This window comes from Perognathus longimembris, chromosome 15 (genome assembly GCF_023159225.1).
Source record: "Perognathus longimembris pacificus isolate PPM17 chromosome 15, ASM2315922v1, whole genome shotgun sequence".
In the NCBI taxonomy this organism is placed as follows: Eukaryota; Metazoa; Chordata; class Mammalia; order Rodentia; family Heteromyidae; genus Perognathus; species Perognathus longimembris.
Genome location: NC_063175.1, coordinates 7,736,635 through 7,754,255, shown reverse-complemented (window position 1 = coordinate 7,754,255; position 17,621 = coordinate 7,736,635). Strand labels below are relative to the sequence as shown.

Sequence of the window (17,621 nt, the reverse complement as noted above, 5' to 3'; positions counted from 1 at the left end):
TGTAATAAACTAAGGTACTTCAGAATGCATCTGTACTGTTGACTTCTGGAAGGGACAGGATTGATCTAGTAAACAAAAGGCCTTAGATGGGAAGGTTCAGAAGTGATATGCTAACCATGTCCTAAGGTGTTCCACATGGAGCATGTGTCTATTTTTCCCCATTAGTTATAAATCAGTATATTTTCTTAGCTCAGCTAAATAAAAAGTAGGACACTAATTTTTTAGTCACAAGAGTATATGCACATTGCTGATGGGAAGATTAATGTAAATATACCAAGATGTCTGGGCAATTGCATAAACTTAAAATGCTTAAATAAGAGCTGTTGATCCAAACTTGATACACAGAATGTGCTTAATAAATGTCAAACAATGTTTGAATGAATGAAGTCTAAGGCTTGCAGTGTGACTTGGGAATAAATCTATTAAAAAAAGACTGTTGGCACTATCAAAGTTGATGGCTGATGTAGATGGAAAAGGCAAAAGAAATATTGTTAGAGTGTGAATGTGTCTGCATAAGATGAGCCATCCTTAAAGCCAGCAGCAAATATGGGAGAAAGAATAGAAGCTGCCTTTTTAATGGGGTTTTTGAGGCTTCTTTTAACCTTCATCATTTTAATCCTTAATGAACCAGCGAGTCGATGATGCAAAACACCTACAGCCTTTAAAGGAATGATGGTCAAATGTTGCATGGGTGCATGTGACCTTCATAGACTAGCTCCTAGTAACAGCTCTGAGAGCCTTAGTAATGAAGCTTCTCTACGAGGTTATCTTCATTACACAATCGCAGAGGAAGCTCTATCCAGAAGCCTCCCTTATTTCATGCGTGATAAATATCATGCTTCAATAGATGACAGCAGATTATAGGCAAAGCCTGAGACAGAGGCTATCGAGTGATATTGCTCAATTTTAATGACCTGCTGACAACACTGGTGCCAGCTCATATATAATAGAGGAAAGGGATTAGGATCAGAGAACCCTCTAGATGGACACCTACTCCTATACAAGATGTCAGCAGCCAGCTTTTGAATGAAAAGGTTTGAAAGAAGACTCTTGTTAATAGACAGTATCTCTCTGTTTCTTTTACTGGTAAGAAGAGTGTGTCAGAAGTCCTAGGTAAGGAAGACTCAAAACTTTGTAGTTAAAAAAATGCTTAAAAAGAAACTTGAAAGCAAGAGCAATAGAAATATCAGAATAACTTATAAGGTTTAGGCCCTAAAATAGAGAACTAGAAAGGTATCCCAGAATGCTAGTGGAGAAGTAGAATTGTCCTACATTTCTCCATCTTATCAAATCAGTCTACAATATTCCTGAGTCTTAGTCACTTTATTTTAAAAAATAATAAGCTTAAAGAACTGACACATTTATGACTTTCTTGTATTTTGCTAGGTTTTGTGCACGTGTGTGTTGTGTATATGTGTGTCTGTACATGTTATCTGTCTGTCTGTGTTATTAGAATTTGAACTCAGGGCTTGTGCTTGCTAGAAAGGCATTCTACTACTAAGCCAAGCCTTACTCCCTTCCACCCCACCTCTCTGACAGAAATTGTTTGTTTGTTTTGGTCATTCATGGGGCTTGAACTCAGGCCCTGGGCACAGTCCCTGAGCTCTTCAGCTCAAGGCTAGAGCCACAGAGCCACTTCCAGTTTTCTGGTGGTTAATTGCAGATAAGAGTATCACAGACTTTCCTGCCTGGGCTGGCTTTGAGCCATGACCCTCAGATCTCAGCCTCTGAGTAGCTGGAATTACAGGCTTGAGCCACTGGTGTCCTGCTAGAAATTGGTTATTTTTGAGATAGGGTTTTACTGCCTGCCAAGACATGAGCCTGAACTGTGATCTTGTTTTAGGCTTCCTATCATTGCTAGAATGACAGGCACATGCCTCCGTGCCTAGCTTCTTCCAGACATGGAGTCTTGTAGATGTCTCTGTCTAAACTAGTATAGAGTCATGATCTTCTCCATCTCAGCCTCTCTCATAGCTGGGTGACAGGAACATTCCACCACACCTAGCTACAAGTTGAGAAACTTTGCAAACTTTTTTTTCCCTAGCTAGCTTCAAACTCAAATCCTCCCCATCTTACCCTCCAAGTACCTAGGAGCACATACCACTGCCCTGACTGACATTTATGAATTATTATTAATTTGTCAGATAATATTCCCTAGTTTCATGTAAAAAATCCTGCTGAGTGGAAATACTGTGAAAATTAGTTGCATATTTCATATGTGATTTTAATCATATCTAAACTATATGCAATAACCCTTAAGATTTCGGGTCCTGAAATCAAAATTTTGAGTCCTCGCTGTGTTTAGATTAGAAATCTTGATAATAATTTGCTGTTATTGCACGACTAAGTTTTCTGGAATTCACTAATCACTCACTTTGGATATGGAGTAAATAATGGGCTCTTCTATTCGCACTTATAGATTTCCATATATCTCTAGAGTAAGTATGAACAAGCTAGTGTCTGTACCTCTCTCTCTCTGGCAGTATGGACATTTGATCTCAGGGCATCACACTTGCTAGGCAGATGCTGTACCCTCTTTTGCTTTAGTTATTTTTTAGGTAATACCTTACAGTTTTGCCTGAGCTGACCTCAAACTTCAATTTTCCTACACAGGCCCCCTGACAGCTGGCCTTACATATATGCCACTATCCATGAGTTACTGATGATAATTCCTGATAACTTTTTGCTCAGGCTGGGCTTGTACTGAGATCTTCCTGATCTTTGCCTCCTGAGTAGCTGGGATTATAGATAGGAACTATCATGTCTGGCCTCGTTTCTTTTGATATAGAGAAGTGCTCAATTTAAGTCTATGATTGCAGGCCATTCACTTTTCTAAACTTCTCTAAATTACTCAATGTATTTGCAGTGACTTTCAAATATATGCTGCTGCTCTAAGTGCTTTGCTTTGCAATCATCAGCTCTGTAACCACTCTACATACACAAAAGCTATCTGAACAGTATCACCCTGAACAGCTTTGGGTGGCTTCATTTAATATTGGCAGGTAAGATGTATATTGCTAATGTATGTGGCAACCCAACCTTGTGAGATGAGATGAACAGAAACCTATCTCACTCTCAAATCTCAATGACTTCTTAGGTTAACTTGGAAAAATAGGAATACATCTGTAAGTATTTTGCTTGAAATCCTATCACTTGATATCATTGCTATTGCAAAAGCAGCAAATTTCATTTCTATATAACATTTGGCTAGAAAGGAACATACCAACAGACCAAACACACAATGAAAACATGCAGTGGGGTTGTTACTTAATGCATGGATATAAATGTGCACACAGAAGAGGCCAAGCATATCACTTAATTTAATGGGAGCACAGGTCTGTACCAAGGGTCTGAAACATTGTAAGCAGGCCTTAAGCAGAGGAGGAAATGTAGAGGGGAAACAAAGCTGAGAAAAATGAGCAGGAAATGGGCAAGATGACTCATCTATACTTGAACATCTGACCTGTTAGTTGGCCGTCGCCTGCAGCTGGGGCGATGCGAATGTAAGGTGTTGTAAGCTGAGTCACGATTATCGCAGCTAAGGCAAAGGAGGATTTCCAGGTCAGCATGCATGAGGGAAAAAAAAGCCAGACTGAAGCTAGGCTAGCAAGAAGAATCGCCATCAGCACATCAAATCGTCTCAACTTTGTTCCAACAACCACAGAAAGGAAAAGATAAAAAAGAGGGAAAAAAACATAGCAAGGTGTTGAATTTTCAGAACTCTTTCCTCTTAAGCTGTAGTTAGGCAGCAGGATTTCTAACTGACACAGTTTTTGGCTGAGATCTTAGAAAGAGCTACTGAAGAATTACAAAAACGAGGTAGAACAAAATATAAAAAAAGTTAGTCCTACATTAAACTAAAGACTTAATGCAACTGAGTGCTTTTATAAAGATTCATTGCTAATTCTGATGACTCAAACTTTAAGCTTTTACATTACATTAGCTTACTTAAAATGTTATTACTGAAGTCACAATATTTCTCTTCTTGCTAACATCACCTTTGTAAAGAATATTATCTTCTCTTGCTAAAAACATTTTTTGTGGAGAACAGTTTTTCTCTGATAACTAAATTTCATGCAGATTTCTACTCAGGAATTTTGTTTTATTTTTTACATGAAGAAGATAAAAATTGTGTCTCAGAATTGAAGACGAAATAGAAACTTCTAATTGCCTTTCCTATAATTGTCCTAGTTAACACAAGATCAGATAAATGGTTTCAGATTCTTGAAGCGGACCAGGTGGGCTTCTTGGCCTGCCTGCACAGCTCCGTGGCTGGGTTTAAGTGCTTCACAGTTATGACACACAGATATTGACAAAAAGAAAAAGAAAATTAAAACGTCAGTGCTAACATGATACAGCTGGAAAATGATGCAAAGAAAAAAATACTGCGAAATTAAGAACAGGCTTACATGAAAGATTACTAATTTACATGGAACAGCCTGGGGCTATTAGAAGTGTGGCAGTGACTGAGGAAAATAGATCATCTACCATCTGCACACAATTAAGCCCAAAACTGCTGTGGCATAATATTTTGAAATATCCCTCTGCCCCATTCAGTGTTGTTCCTCATAACTAGACAACTATAGCAACCAATCTTAGAAATGATCTACAGTAATAATCTGTGTATTATTAATGCATATATACTCTAGTTATGCTTTACGAGAGGAACAGGTGTTAGGGCAGAGAACAGAGTTCCCAATGCATCCCAGCATACTTTCTTGAAAGATGGCAGTTTTGCTCACTGGTAGAAGTTGTCCATGGTGGGATGGTATTTCTCAGACATGTTACAAACTTGGCATCAACTCTAAGTTCTACATGCAACATTTTCTGCTGGTCAGGAACTACTGATGTATTCCTGTGCAGTTTTGCATTACTCACATGGAAAATTTGACTTCTACTTTGGAAAAAATAATATAGTTATATGGATAATAAATAATATACTTATATGATAAAAGTTATTTGAGCTGAGTGTTGGTAGCTCATGCCAGTAATCCTAGCTACTCAGAAGGCTGAGATCTGAGGATCAGAGTTCAAAGCCAGCCGGAGTAGAAAAGTTCACTTATTTCTAATTTACTAACAAGTAACTAAAAATGGAAGTGTGGTTTAAGTGGTAAAGCACCTGTCTTGAGTGAAAAAGCCAAGTAAAAGCAAAAGGCTCCAAGTTCAAGCCCCCATGTCAGGACACACAGACACACACATATCAAGTTAGAAACAGGTATAGGCAGCCAAGTATTCATAAATAAATAATTTAAAAATAGAGCTCAAAAACTACAATCCGCAGCTGAGCTCAACCACATGAAGTGTACATACGAACTCCAGAGAGGATCTTTGTAAGAGCTTTGCAGGATCTCTGTTTCCAGCTTTCAGCTCCATAGAGCAATTGTTTGTGGTTATTATTGTTAGTTCAATTAAAACACTTGATTATATTCCAAATCACATTGAAATGATCCACTTGCTTTTATAGGTTTACATCTCCATGGTTAAGAAGTTTGGGCATATCAATTTTTGCTAGAAATTCATCCATTTTTTCTAGATTCTCAAATTTATTAGACTAAAAGTTTGCAAAATATTCCCTTATTATATTCTAAATCTTAGTTGTTTCTGTGGTGGTATTTCCTGTTTCATCTCTGATCTTGGTTATCTGGCAGTGCTGTTTTCGTTTTATGGTCAGATTTGCTAGGGGTTTATCTTGTTAATTTTTTCAAAAAACCAACTCTTAGTTTTGTTGATTCTATGCTCTTTTTACTCTAAGTCATTTAATTCTGATTTACTTTTAATTATTTGCTTCTGTCTATTGGCTTGGGGTTGGCTTGTTGTTCTTTCAAGGAACTTAAGGTGCTTCCTTAAGTTGTTGAATTGATATTTCTCCAGTTTGTTGATGTAGGCACTCATACCACTTGCTTTTAAAAGTAATATTTTATCACAACATGACCAAGTTCAATTATTTAGGTGTCACTTATGGCTGCGCTTTCCCAGAAAGGCAGAGCCTAGTACTTGTGGAAGAAATCATACTGCACAAAGCTTAAAATAGAGTATTATTTATTAGTTTGCTTATTCAGTGCGAGAGATAGAATCAAATGACTCTCCCATTGAGCTATTTCTCAGCCAAATGCTTATTACCTGGGCCATGATGTAAAATGTTTGTTCATCTCTACCTTACAATGTCAATAAGAACACATTATAAAAGATGATGACAGTAAATTGGGCAAACTGAAGTCAGGAATTGCAATTCTATACGTTTGAGGATATTAGCAAAGGTTAATAAAATTGAGGGTCTCCTGTAGATATGAAAAAGAAAATAATCTAGTATAGCAGGCAAATCAAACTTCCAATGTATCATTTTGTTCATTTATTTGGGGGTGGGGACTACTGGAATTTGAATTCAGTGCCTCAAGCTTTCTAAGCTGATATTCTACCACAAGAGCTACAGCCCAGCCCCATAAGTGTGATTTTGGCTGCATATCACAGGATTTTCTGGAACTGACTGAAGCAGCTTTTCCCATACTGTTCTCCTTGACCCTTGTGTTCTACAAAAAATGAGTTTGTATCAAATACATTTGAGAAACACTAGGCTTTTGAAGTTCCTTGTGTTTTGGAACCTCTTGGGGGTTAATGTATGCCTGGATACAAATTGTAAAGAGTATGTCAGATCAAGAAAATATTTTTAATGCAAAAGTCTGAATGTTGCATATGTATGTTCTGATTTCTAAATCCACAGCCCAAATAATAGCAGATTACCACATATGAGTAGCTTCACTCCATAATCTGTTTGCTCCTATATTGAATATGAGTAATTAAGAGGAATCTTAATTAGCTTTATATCTCAACAGACATTCTTTTGGGTTCTTTTATCAGCACATTTTCATTCTGTATAGCACTGTGGTCTAAAGGATGGAATTTCTTTGAATAAGAGTGAAAAGAAAAACACTCTGGAGAAACTTCTCCAAGAGCCTAGTGATTAGAAAAAAGAAACATTCAAATTTCTGAATACAGTTAGAAATTATATCAGAACAATAGAAATCCTTCAGTTTCCTCAAGGTCTTCCAGCAAAATGTATTCACATTCAATACAAATCTGAGTCCAATATGAAATGCCAAACTTACAATAGCAAGGCATCTTTTCCATAGAACATTCTTAAAATATAATGCTGGAAAAAATAATGTTTTCTTCATGATTAAGGTTTACAGTCTGACTTCTCTAGTACTTTAAGAAAGAATTTAGCATGTGTTTGCATGTAGATTTTTGTTTGGACTTCAAACTACCTTGCTGTGAGCTAAAGCATAGCAAAGAGAAGAAAGAATTAACATGGATGACTAAACTCTATAGTCAACAAAAAGAAACAAACAAAACCTCCAACACTTTTATGAAGTCAAAGTCTCCCAAATTTGATATCGCCTCGTATATGTACCCAGAAGGCTTACAGATGTCTTTCACATATGTAACATTCATGTTGATTTTCAAGGTAAATGGCTAACAGGAAAGCTCAAAAGTTATGTTGTTGGAGACAGATATACTTGGCATCCTAGTACAAAAAATATCATTGTACAGAAGATTAATGTAAAATAAACAGTTTAAAGTGATAATATTGTGTTTAATTACAACGTGTATACGTCATTTCATAGGAGAAATCTAATTTACCTAACAGCAGCCTTTATTGTGTAAGTCTGCCCTGTCAGTTTACAACTGGTCATCCATAGAGCCTTCTAAAAATCATGATAGTTTACTTTTACAATTACAATAAGGGAGCTACAAAATATAAAAGATAAAACACGTGGGCTATGTCAAATAAAACACAGTCGGGCCAAATAATCATGAAAGAATCCAACTGTAAAAATGCAAATATGATTTTTAAAAAATACAAAATAAAATTTTGGAGCAACAAAAAAATATTGACACACTCCATGGTACAGATTGTAATTAGGATGGCCATATTCAAATATCACAAATACCTTATTATATGAGGTCTTTGTTTTTGTGTCTCAAGAGAGATTATTTTGTGATGAATTTGTCTTTAGTCAACAATCAACCAATCATCATGTGAGCTTACATAGGGGTCTTACCTACATGAACAAATTGAAGCAGGATATGTAAAAATATTGGCAACTCTCAAAATACAAAAATATGTAAGATACACTTGAGGTATATTTTTGCTGTATCTATTTTTATGAGGCTTTATATTTGATATGGTGAATGTCAAAATTTTTGGAATATGATTAATCACAACATTTATAAACCGTGTCAAGTTCACTTTTAAAGGCATAACCCTTATTTAAGATTACAAACTATTTATGTAAAACAAATCCACCTCTGTGTTTTCTCTATGAAGACAGTTGTTAACAATTGTTTCATAAGACCTATTACATCTTTATGCATTGGAGGTGCTGGTTAGGGGAGTTGCTTAGTATCTGAAATTCAACCAGGCCACCATGCTATCAGCACTATGGGGGAAATCACTCAGGGTTTTTGAATTCTTGAATTTCAAGCATCGTTTATTACATGATGCTAATCACATTCTTAGATCTACTTATTTCTCTGTTTTTACTCAACAGTGAAGATGGATGGAATGGCTTCCTGAGCTACACAAAGAATTTTTAGTTTATGGAAGGGGAACTTTCTCATTCTAAAGGTGGCAGCCATTCTATTGTGTTGTAAAAGGAAGTCCCTGACTCTGTCTCTGTAGACCTTGATACAACATAACACAGCAGTGTTATCCGTCCAGGGGGAAGAATACCTCCCAGGATTTCCACCTTACTGTTTTTGCATGAAGCAGAAATGAGTAAGTACCTTAGGCAGTGAATATAAGTTTTCTTCCTGTCTTTCCTCCCCAGTGAGGTTATTTGGCTAGCATTTGTTGCTGTGTAAATGTTTACAAGTGACTCAGAAAATACAAGTGAGGAATATTCAGTGAATCAGGTCATCTGATTGCCTAATCATGCTTTGGTGAATTGAAAAACAAATTACAATATTGACGGACTCTGGCTGATGGGAGAAAATGATCCCAATCACCATCTAAATTCCATCCACTGTGAAAACCCCAACCTACGTGTAAGGCTTTCATATGTACGTATTTGTTATTTATGTAATTATTTAACTATGTAAACGACAGATATTTTGCTGCTTTTTATTCCCAAGTAAACTGAGTAGTGACTCGATTCTAACAAAGGGAAGGTCAGACACTTAACACTGTGCCATAGTATAAAGGTCAGAGTTCTGCTGGGCTTTAAGCCATGAGGTGAAGGTGAAGAAACCCTGAGTCCAAGTGTTTGGGACCAAGCCCTGACCCACAGATTATTAGGAGAGAGACCCTGATAAATCAGTTCATTCCCCAAATCCCACTTTCTTCACCTTAAAAATAAGAGTAGTTCATGCCTGCAATCCTAGCTACTCAGGAGGCAAGATCTAACTATATTTTTGCCCCCCTGGGCAAAACATCTGTGAGATCCTTACCTCCAATTAACTACAAAAACCTGAAGTGGAGTTGTTAAAGTGGTAGAGTGATGGCCTTAAATGACAAAACTAAGGGAAACTGCCTGGCCCTGAGTTCAAGCCTCAGGACCAGCACAAATACCCAAAAATAAATAAGAAAAAGATTAGCAGCACTGTCTCCCTTTCCAAGTAATAGTGAAGAAATAAATGAGAACACAGGTATGAAGGTGATTTCAAAACTTCCAGCTGTGATGTTAGATGTAAGGCATTATCAGATTAGGCACTTGGAACCAGTGTGACTTTTCAGACTATCAAGGAAAGTGAATCCAACACAGCCATGGCCTAGAGATCTAAGATGGATATAACATGACACTTGGTTCAGGGGTTCTGCAATATTCTGGTAATAGCTGCTAGTACATAGCAGAGTATGATTCCATTCAATTCACTACTAATTAATTCCTATAAAAGAACTTAGGTAGGGCATGATATAAAAAGTCAACTATTTAAAAATCGATCTAAATAGTGATGAGCATGGTGGTGCGTGCCTGTAATCCCAGTTACTTTCTCATACTCTTCTGTATGTGATGGTTAAAGTGGGGCTATAACGTCAATGAGACATTACTGTGTGTGTGCAAGGACATAGGGGTGCTGACGTGTGGAGAAGGCCTGCAGTCACCCTGCCCACTCCCAGAGCTCATCCTCTGTCATGTGTTAGAGGATTTTAAGTAGGCCTGGAAACAGAAGTTCCACAGTAATAGTAGCTTGCTGTAGGTTCATAAACAAGTATCAGCATTGAAAAGAAGTCTACGCAGGCTTGGCTTCCCATGCTATTACCACTCCATCACTGCTGGAAAACAGCACGTGAGCTGGGTAGGGTGGCAGGCATCTGTAGTGCTAGCTGCCATCCAGTGGAAGGATCACTTGAGCCCAGGCACCTGCGGGGCAGCCTGGGCAGCGTAGTGACACTCGCTCTTCATAACAGGGGGATGGGGATAATATTTTCTTCTTTTGTATATGAAAATTCACCGGATACAGTTTTAGCAGCTATGATGGCTTAAAACACGGCCATCATATAAAAAGTTGTATTATTTATAATAGTTTTTGAAAATCTACTTGGAACAAAACAGTGGCTTCTCATTTAAGAAACATCTACACTTAATAGTCAATATAAACTGCCATAAGTTCCCATGATACCTTTACACACACACACACACACACACACACACACACACACACACACAAATATACATACTTAACTTCAATGAAGTTATATTTCAAGAGGTTTTGGAACACAGTATAAGATAAATTTTGAAAAAAAAAATATAAGCCAAGAGATCATCCCACATTTCAACCTACCTTTTGTGGCCACTCGGACACAGTCAATTTTGGTTTCCTGTAGCAAATATAAAGAGGGGAGGTTATTATTCATGTTTTATTTTCCTCAATGCAAATGTAGTTCCAGTTGAGTAAGATGGATAAGGAAACATCTCACTGTTCCCAGTGTGGCTACTGGCATATGACCATTACTGTGTGAACCATGCCTGGACACGTGCTCTGGCTCCAGGCCCAGGGGTGGTAGACATTTCCAGACAGGATTAAAAGAGGAGCCAGACATGAAACATCTTTCCTGATGGCACTAAGAACTCTGGGGAAGAATTCTGCACCCTGGATTCCCCACCCCCATTTTCTGGTGAAGGTCAGGTAGACCAGGAAGAACCCAGATCTGTGCTGTGAAGGAAAGAAATCATCACAGAATGTCAGTCATCACATTTGTCATCTGGGATGATCCTGAAGTCTGCTCAGGATTCTGTGTTTGTCTGAAGAGGAAACTTTGAAAAATGACATATTTTGGTTCTGTCTTATCTTTCTAAAGCTATTTCTCTTACAAGAAAAAAGAAGACCACTAACATAGCTACAGCTATGTACTTTTTTTTTTTTTAGCATAAAGACTTTGGAGCTAAGGAAATGAGGCAGAATGTGTTGAAAAGACAGATGTGGATCCTACAAAGTTGTAAACAAGCTCAACGTATGTGTTACAGCTATACTATTTTCCTGCAAAATAGTAAGCTAAGCAGAATGACTCGCCAACTTTTGGTAATGAGAAAAATCTAAAAATTAAAATCATCATGTTGACAATATGCTTTCCTAACCAAAAATAAGTGAGTATACTCATTTCTTCCATAAATTTCTCTAGCTGAAAATGGTCTTTTTCAAGAGACAAAATTATTTACAAGGAAAATCACACTTTGTATGACTTGCATGACTTCATTTTTCCCTACTATTTTACTTAATCAAGGTTCACATGAATAACTCCAAGTAGCCTAAACAAACAATCGTCTATAAAACTTACCCCATTGGCTCTACTTGCAGCTTGAAAATAAATTCTGTAGCTTTTATGGGGAAGAAGGGGGGCATTCCAATATCCATTGTATGTCTTATTATCACCAATCGTGAAAGGCTGAGCAGCTTGGAGGCTGTCTGCTGGAAATTCAGCAGCAAAGTAGTACTGTGAGTTCAGTATGGATGCATTCTGGAAGTGAATGGGCACTGGGTAGCACTTTAGGATTTCTGTTGTCTTCTTTGTTCTTCGAGGACGCTCTTCCTCAACAACTATTTGATAGACACTAGGAAAAAAATATAATTATCGATGACATGTTATGATAACAGAACTGATCCACTCTGCTTTCAATTACATGGAACTGTAAATGAAGCCGAGAACACCCTGAAATAGAAAACATGCATGGTGCCTGACAGACCTTCACTCAATCATCTTCCTCAGTTCTCCCTTGCTTAATTAATAGGTTATTCAATTCATACATTCATTAACTTATTTATTTTGTGCCAGTAATGGGGCTTGAATCCAGGGCTCAAGCACTGTCCCTTAGCTTTTTCGCTCAAGGCTGGTGCTCTATCACTTGAAACACACCACTGCTTTTGGCTTTTTGGTGGTTAATGGAGGTAAGAGACTTTCTTCCTGACTGGGCTGGCTTCCAAATCAGATACTCAGATATCTTGAGTAGCTGGGATTACAGGTGTGAGTCATTGGCTCTATTTCAAACTAACAGTTTCTTGAGAGAAACAAAATGCATTCTCATTTTAAAAATGTGACAGTCTTTACTGTTCATAAGTCAGATAATAAAAGCTGTAATTGAAGATGGATTTGCAGAGCATTAACTTGGCTGTCATCATAGATGAAATTATACTAACTGTAGGCTTACAAAGAAAAAGTCAATGTATTTATTTCTTCCATGGCAAATGAATGAACACATGAAGTTTGGTCAAGTCACCAACACTCTGTGTGATTCTCAATAACTAAGGTCTACCTTCTCATGCTGCCTTATATTTCTTTGCTGTGGACCATGTTCAGTCAGAGATGACATAAGAAAGGGAGTGAAATGTCTAAAACCAAGGCTTTAGGAGCTACAAGTAGTTTGTAAAAGTAAATAATGAGCAGGGTCATTTGCATCACATGCAAAGACAAGATGGAAATGAGCGCCTTCAAAAATGCTCGCAAGAATGATGGCTCCCCGACTGCGGTGCAGAGCTCAGACGTCTGCCCACGTACTTCCAAGGTCTTTGAACGTTCAATAATCTCAGGAGAATGAGAGAAACTTTCAATGATGGACCATTGAAAACATTAAGACATTTAAATCTGCTAGAATAATGAACATTTTATGTAGTTTTGTTGGCAAAAAAAAAAACTGTTAAGAAAAAACTAAACCTTGACAATAGATTTCACAAACTGATTTCTGATTAGAAAAATCCTTCTAGCAAATCCTTCTAGAAGACAAGATGCATCTTTTCCCTACAGTAACACAGAAACACCACAATTCCCTAGAACAATGATGTAGTTCAAGAGTTGTTTGATTCGGCTATCCACAATGCCGAGAGAGAAGCACAGGACAGGATGCACACCCCCTCTCATCCTGGGATGGCCTCGTTGCTCTCATCTGTGTGACACTTGAATCTCTACTTAGCCCCTCTACATCTGTGAATACAACCACTTACCACAGTTGTAAAGTGCATGCTACCATTCTGTTTAACTAAAAATCAATTGCTTTTGAACATGAGTGATTTCCCAGTACAGAGGTAGTACAGCAACTTTACAGGGTGATGAGAAAGTAAATATTTGCAAGTGATATACAACAAAAATGCAAGGGAAAGGGAGAGGAGGGCTAGGAAAGGGAGGAGAGATAGCAGGAAGGAAAATCAGAGACTTTCCATTGGGTATAATTCCTCCCAAGTGGGTTGACAGGCTACTGCCTGTCAGCTGGGAGCCTTTCAAACCCAGAGAAGAGCCCTTACATGTGTCCTATGGAACGTGGTGGGTTCCGGGTGGTTGGACCATTTACTTGGTTGGCTTTTCCAACTAGACTTTCCCAGTATTTATCTGCATGTGAGAGCAGGAGTAAAGGGTCAAGGTGGAAGTAACAGTCTAAATATCACCTGTCTCTTATTAGATGTCAGCTGTGGAAGAAGTTAAACACCAATCACCATCAGACTCACGCAGCACTGATAAAGGGCAAGCACCCTCTGGAGACTGCTTTTGTCAGTGTCAAGACAGTGCATTGGTCTACGCTTTAATCTAATTCTGCTAACAACTGAATTAATTCACTTTAAATTAATTTGAGGAGGAAGTCTTAAATTTTTTCCCTAGGAAACGAGAGAATTAGGTAGATGTATAGGGTGTCTTTCAAATACCAAAAATTTGTATTCAACATATTAAGAATTGTTCTCACAAAATGAAAATTATTGCTCTCACAAACCATGAAAATTATTACTTGCTTTGCAAAGGGATTCTTCATTCAATAAGATAAATTGTAACATCAGCTTCCCTCAAAGAGTTAGTTTTTCTAGCTCATTTGCTGTTAGATATAATGTTTGAACATTTCCATTTAAAAACAACTTCTAGGAAATCTATGTAGGAAACAAAGCTGAACAATGAAGACACAAGTGAAGAAAATGTTGGCCACAGAAATTTTTCTTCACTAGCACCTGGTCCAGTCCATATGGATTTTATTGTCCCCATTTTCCTAATGTCTTTGTACTTCACAAAGACTTCAGCACCAGCCTGGTATTTTCTCACTCTCCACCTGCTGAGAGATGTCTCCTAATTCTAAACTGCTCCATGACAAAGCAGTCACTTCCAAGACTTCCCAAGACACCAAATCCTGAATTCTCCAGAATCAAACTTCTTTGTCTCTATCCTTTCACCTTGGCCTACTTGGGTTGAAGTTTTCTGTCTGTCTATCTATCTATTATTTATCTATTTATTTTTGTGCTGGTACTAGGGCTTGAACTCACAGACTTGCAATGGTGATTCTGATCTCTCTAAATTTTTGTAGTCAAGGCTAATACTCTACCATCAGAGTCATAGTTCCACTTCAACGTTTTGCTGGTAAGCTGGAGATAAATAAGATTTACCTTCCTGGGCTGGCTTCAAGCCTTGATCATCCAATTTCAGCAAGTTGAGTAGCTGGGATTACAAGCATGAGCCTTTTAATTCAGCTGGGAATTCTCAGCAGGAAGATTCTCATTAAATATAGGAATGCTCTGTGACCCCTCTCGCAGGGGATTACTATGGGTCCCACAGTTTCTACACTCCTGCTTGGCTCCAAACTTACAAAAATATGTTTTCCAAAGGGACCACATTAACTGGTATGCCTTTTTTTATTATTTTCAAGTCTTTCAAATTCTTAGAGGAGGAAGGCTATGATTTAGTTATTTTTGGTTTTGTTAGTCTTCTAATAAACTTAGCCATGATATATATGTTTGAAAACGTAACAATCCACAAGTCATTTTCATTTTATTCAGGGGTAAGTTACACATGATATATTGTTAGTTAGAATGAAGATCGCTGACATTCCCAAGGGAGCTTTGTTTTACTAAAATTGAGTAGGAAATTAATTTTATATTCACATCTTTAATACCTAAGGATTAAAAGAGGAGAAATTTACCAAGGACAAAAATATGGTGCTGGTTAAATTTAAGTTTATTTTATTAACCCACTAGGAGCTGATGGCTTACATCTGTAATCCTAGCTACTCAAGAAATGAGAGTTGAGGATCAAAGTCTGAAGCCTGCCACGCAGACAAATCTGGGAGAATCTTATCTCCAATTAACAAACAAAAAGCAAGAAGAGGAGCTGTGGCTCAAGTAGTAAGAGTGCCAGCCTTGAGCCAAAAAGCTAAGAGACAGTGTTAATCCCTGAGTTCAAGCTCCAGAGTTGGTAGGCCCATGTGTGTCATTAGCAATTAAATAATGAACACCAAGGGATTTTAATTCTTCACGTTTCTTCCACCCTCTTCCACATCCATTTCCCACAACCCACTCACCCTTTCTCTATGTACTAGCGTGTTTACTTGTTTACTAATTCAGTAAAATTTTCTAGAGTGCCTAATTTACTTCAGGCATTGTCCTATTTTAACTCAAACATTACAGTTTATTGTTCTCTAATGAAACAAAATTGTGTTTGGTTAATTTAAATACCATTTATGTAAATATGGATAAAATTACTAATTTTTCCAATCAACAGTTTAGTGAGGATTAGATGAAAATTTGAGAATTAAATGAACACTTAATGCATCTATCGCTTTTTTTATCCTGCTAGTATTAGTTATATTATACAGTCTACTCTAGACATATTACTTTTTAAACGGCTACCATCTACTCATCTCCAGATATATTAAAGAAAGAACTAAGTTGACTGGAGCAATTTCACACCCCAAATGTCTTTTCATCCTTGCTCCACAAGACAAATTAGATTTGCAAGCATCCAGACCTCAAATCTATTTGCTCTTTAATAATTTAAGCACTGAAAGGTCAAGCAGCTCTTTTCCATTCCCCTTTATCAAAGTCCAATTGCTAATGAAAAATAGCTAAACCCTTTCTGCTGCCCAGTTGCCATACATTGCTATCTCCCTGATAGAAATTAACATGTTATTAGTACCCGGGTCAACGGTACCCTGACTGAACAGTTGGCTGCTGGTTTTTTTTTGTTTTGTTTTGTTTTTACCTGTACATCATTTTACTAATGAATTCTATGAAACCTTTCCATCCACAATCTAAATCTTAAAACTACCTTCGAAAAATCTCACTGAATGTTTTTTTTTTTCCTGAAAAAGATTAAAGAAAGCAAATCTCAAGGATGGAAAGCCGATCAGAAGTTTCTAGCTTAGTGAGCTGAATTAAAATTTGATTATCCTTTTAATGTATTACTTAGACTCCTTTTGTTTATTAAGCTTCTCCACTCCTTGCCCAGTTCTACCACTACTCTGGAATTTCAACTAACATAAAATCTTCTGGCAGTATTTGCAATATTAAAGCTCAGCCCGTGGTAAAGATGAATCTGTCCAAAATGTGACATCACTATATCAGAACTTTCCAATGGAAGGGAATTTAATTTAAAGTTTAATTTATGCTAGGCTTTTCTACAACAAAACTCTAAAGCCTTAACAAGGAGAATAAGAAATCTGCATTTATATAGAATAGTACATTAAGTATAACCTAGAAAAGAACATCTGAACATCTTTCATGTAGTTGCATAGACTTGAAAGTTCAAATGTGATGAAATGATTTTAGTTTCCTTCTAACTTTGAGGTCTTTCAGAGGAAGACTGTAACAGACTGCAAATGGACATTCATTTTTGTGTCCTAATTCATTTTGTGATTAAACCTTTCATTGTTAAGTCCAATTTTCTTATCCATTTATTCCATTTCTGATTAACATAGTCACCTAACCAGATAACAGCAGGACAGACAGGAAGCAGAGGAGACAGGAGGGACGTAATAATCCTTTCATTGTACTCTTGCTAAATCCTTTAAAACAGGCACTATTCAATAGTCCAGAGACCCACAATATTGCTCACTTAATGGAACTTCAGAGTGACTTTGGCCCCGATTTGCAAGTTTTGATACAATTCATACCTTCTCTATATACAAAAAGAAGACAGACTGGTATTGATATCTTTCTGATGGCTATTATTTTGGGGATAGTTACAGAAAATAAAAATATTAATTATATACAGAGCATGCAAAAATCAATGTGCAACCAAGTTTTATTGGCAGGCAGCACAAGAAAATGTGATACTTTTTTTGTTTGCTGTTCTGGTACAGTCCTTGCCAAAACCCATTATCACACACCAAACAACAACCAAATAATTTAAACAACATGGTAAGACTTAACTAGGTTTTCAA

General features: G+C 37.2%; 1 protein-coding gene across 8 annotated transcripts in view; it reads right to left on the bottom strand.

The window, feature by feature from the left end:
* Ptprm (protein tyrosine phosphatase receptor type M) overlaps positions 1 to 17,621 on the bottom strand; it is a 767,348-nt gene that overhangs the window by 268,413 nt on the left and 481,314 nt on the right. For 7 of the 8 annotated variants that reach the window (XM_048363174.1, XM_048363176.1, XM_048363177.1 and 4 more), the window contains 2 exons: positions 11,777 to 12,050; positions 10,783 to 10,819 (listed from right to left, as the gene is read on the bottom strand). In XM_048363174.1, coding sequence (XP_048219131.1) covers positions 10,783 to 10,819; positions 11,777 to 12,050 — 311 coding nt within the window. Of the gene's footprint in view, positions 1 to 3,463; positions 3,539 to 10,782; positions 10,820 to 11,776; positions 12,051 to 17,621 lie in introns of all 8 variants that reach the window. The other variant, XM_048363182.1, reaches the window with a different exon arrangement.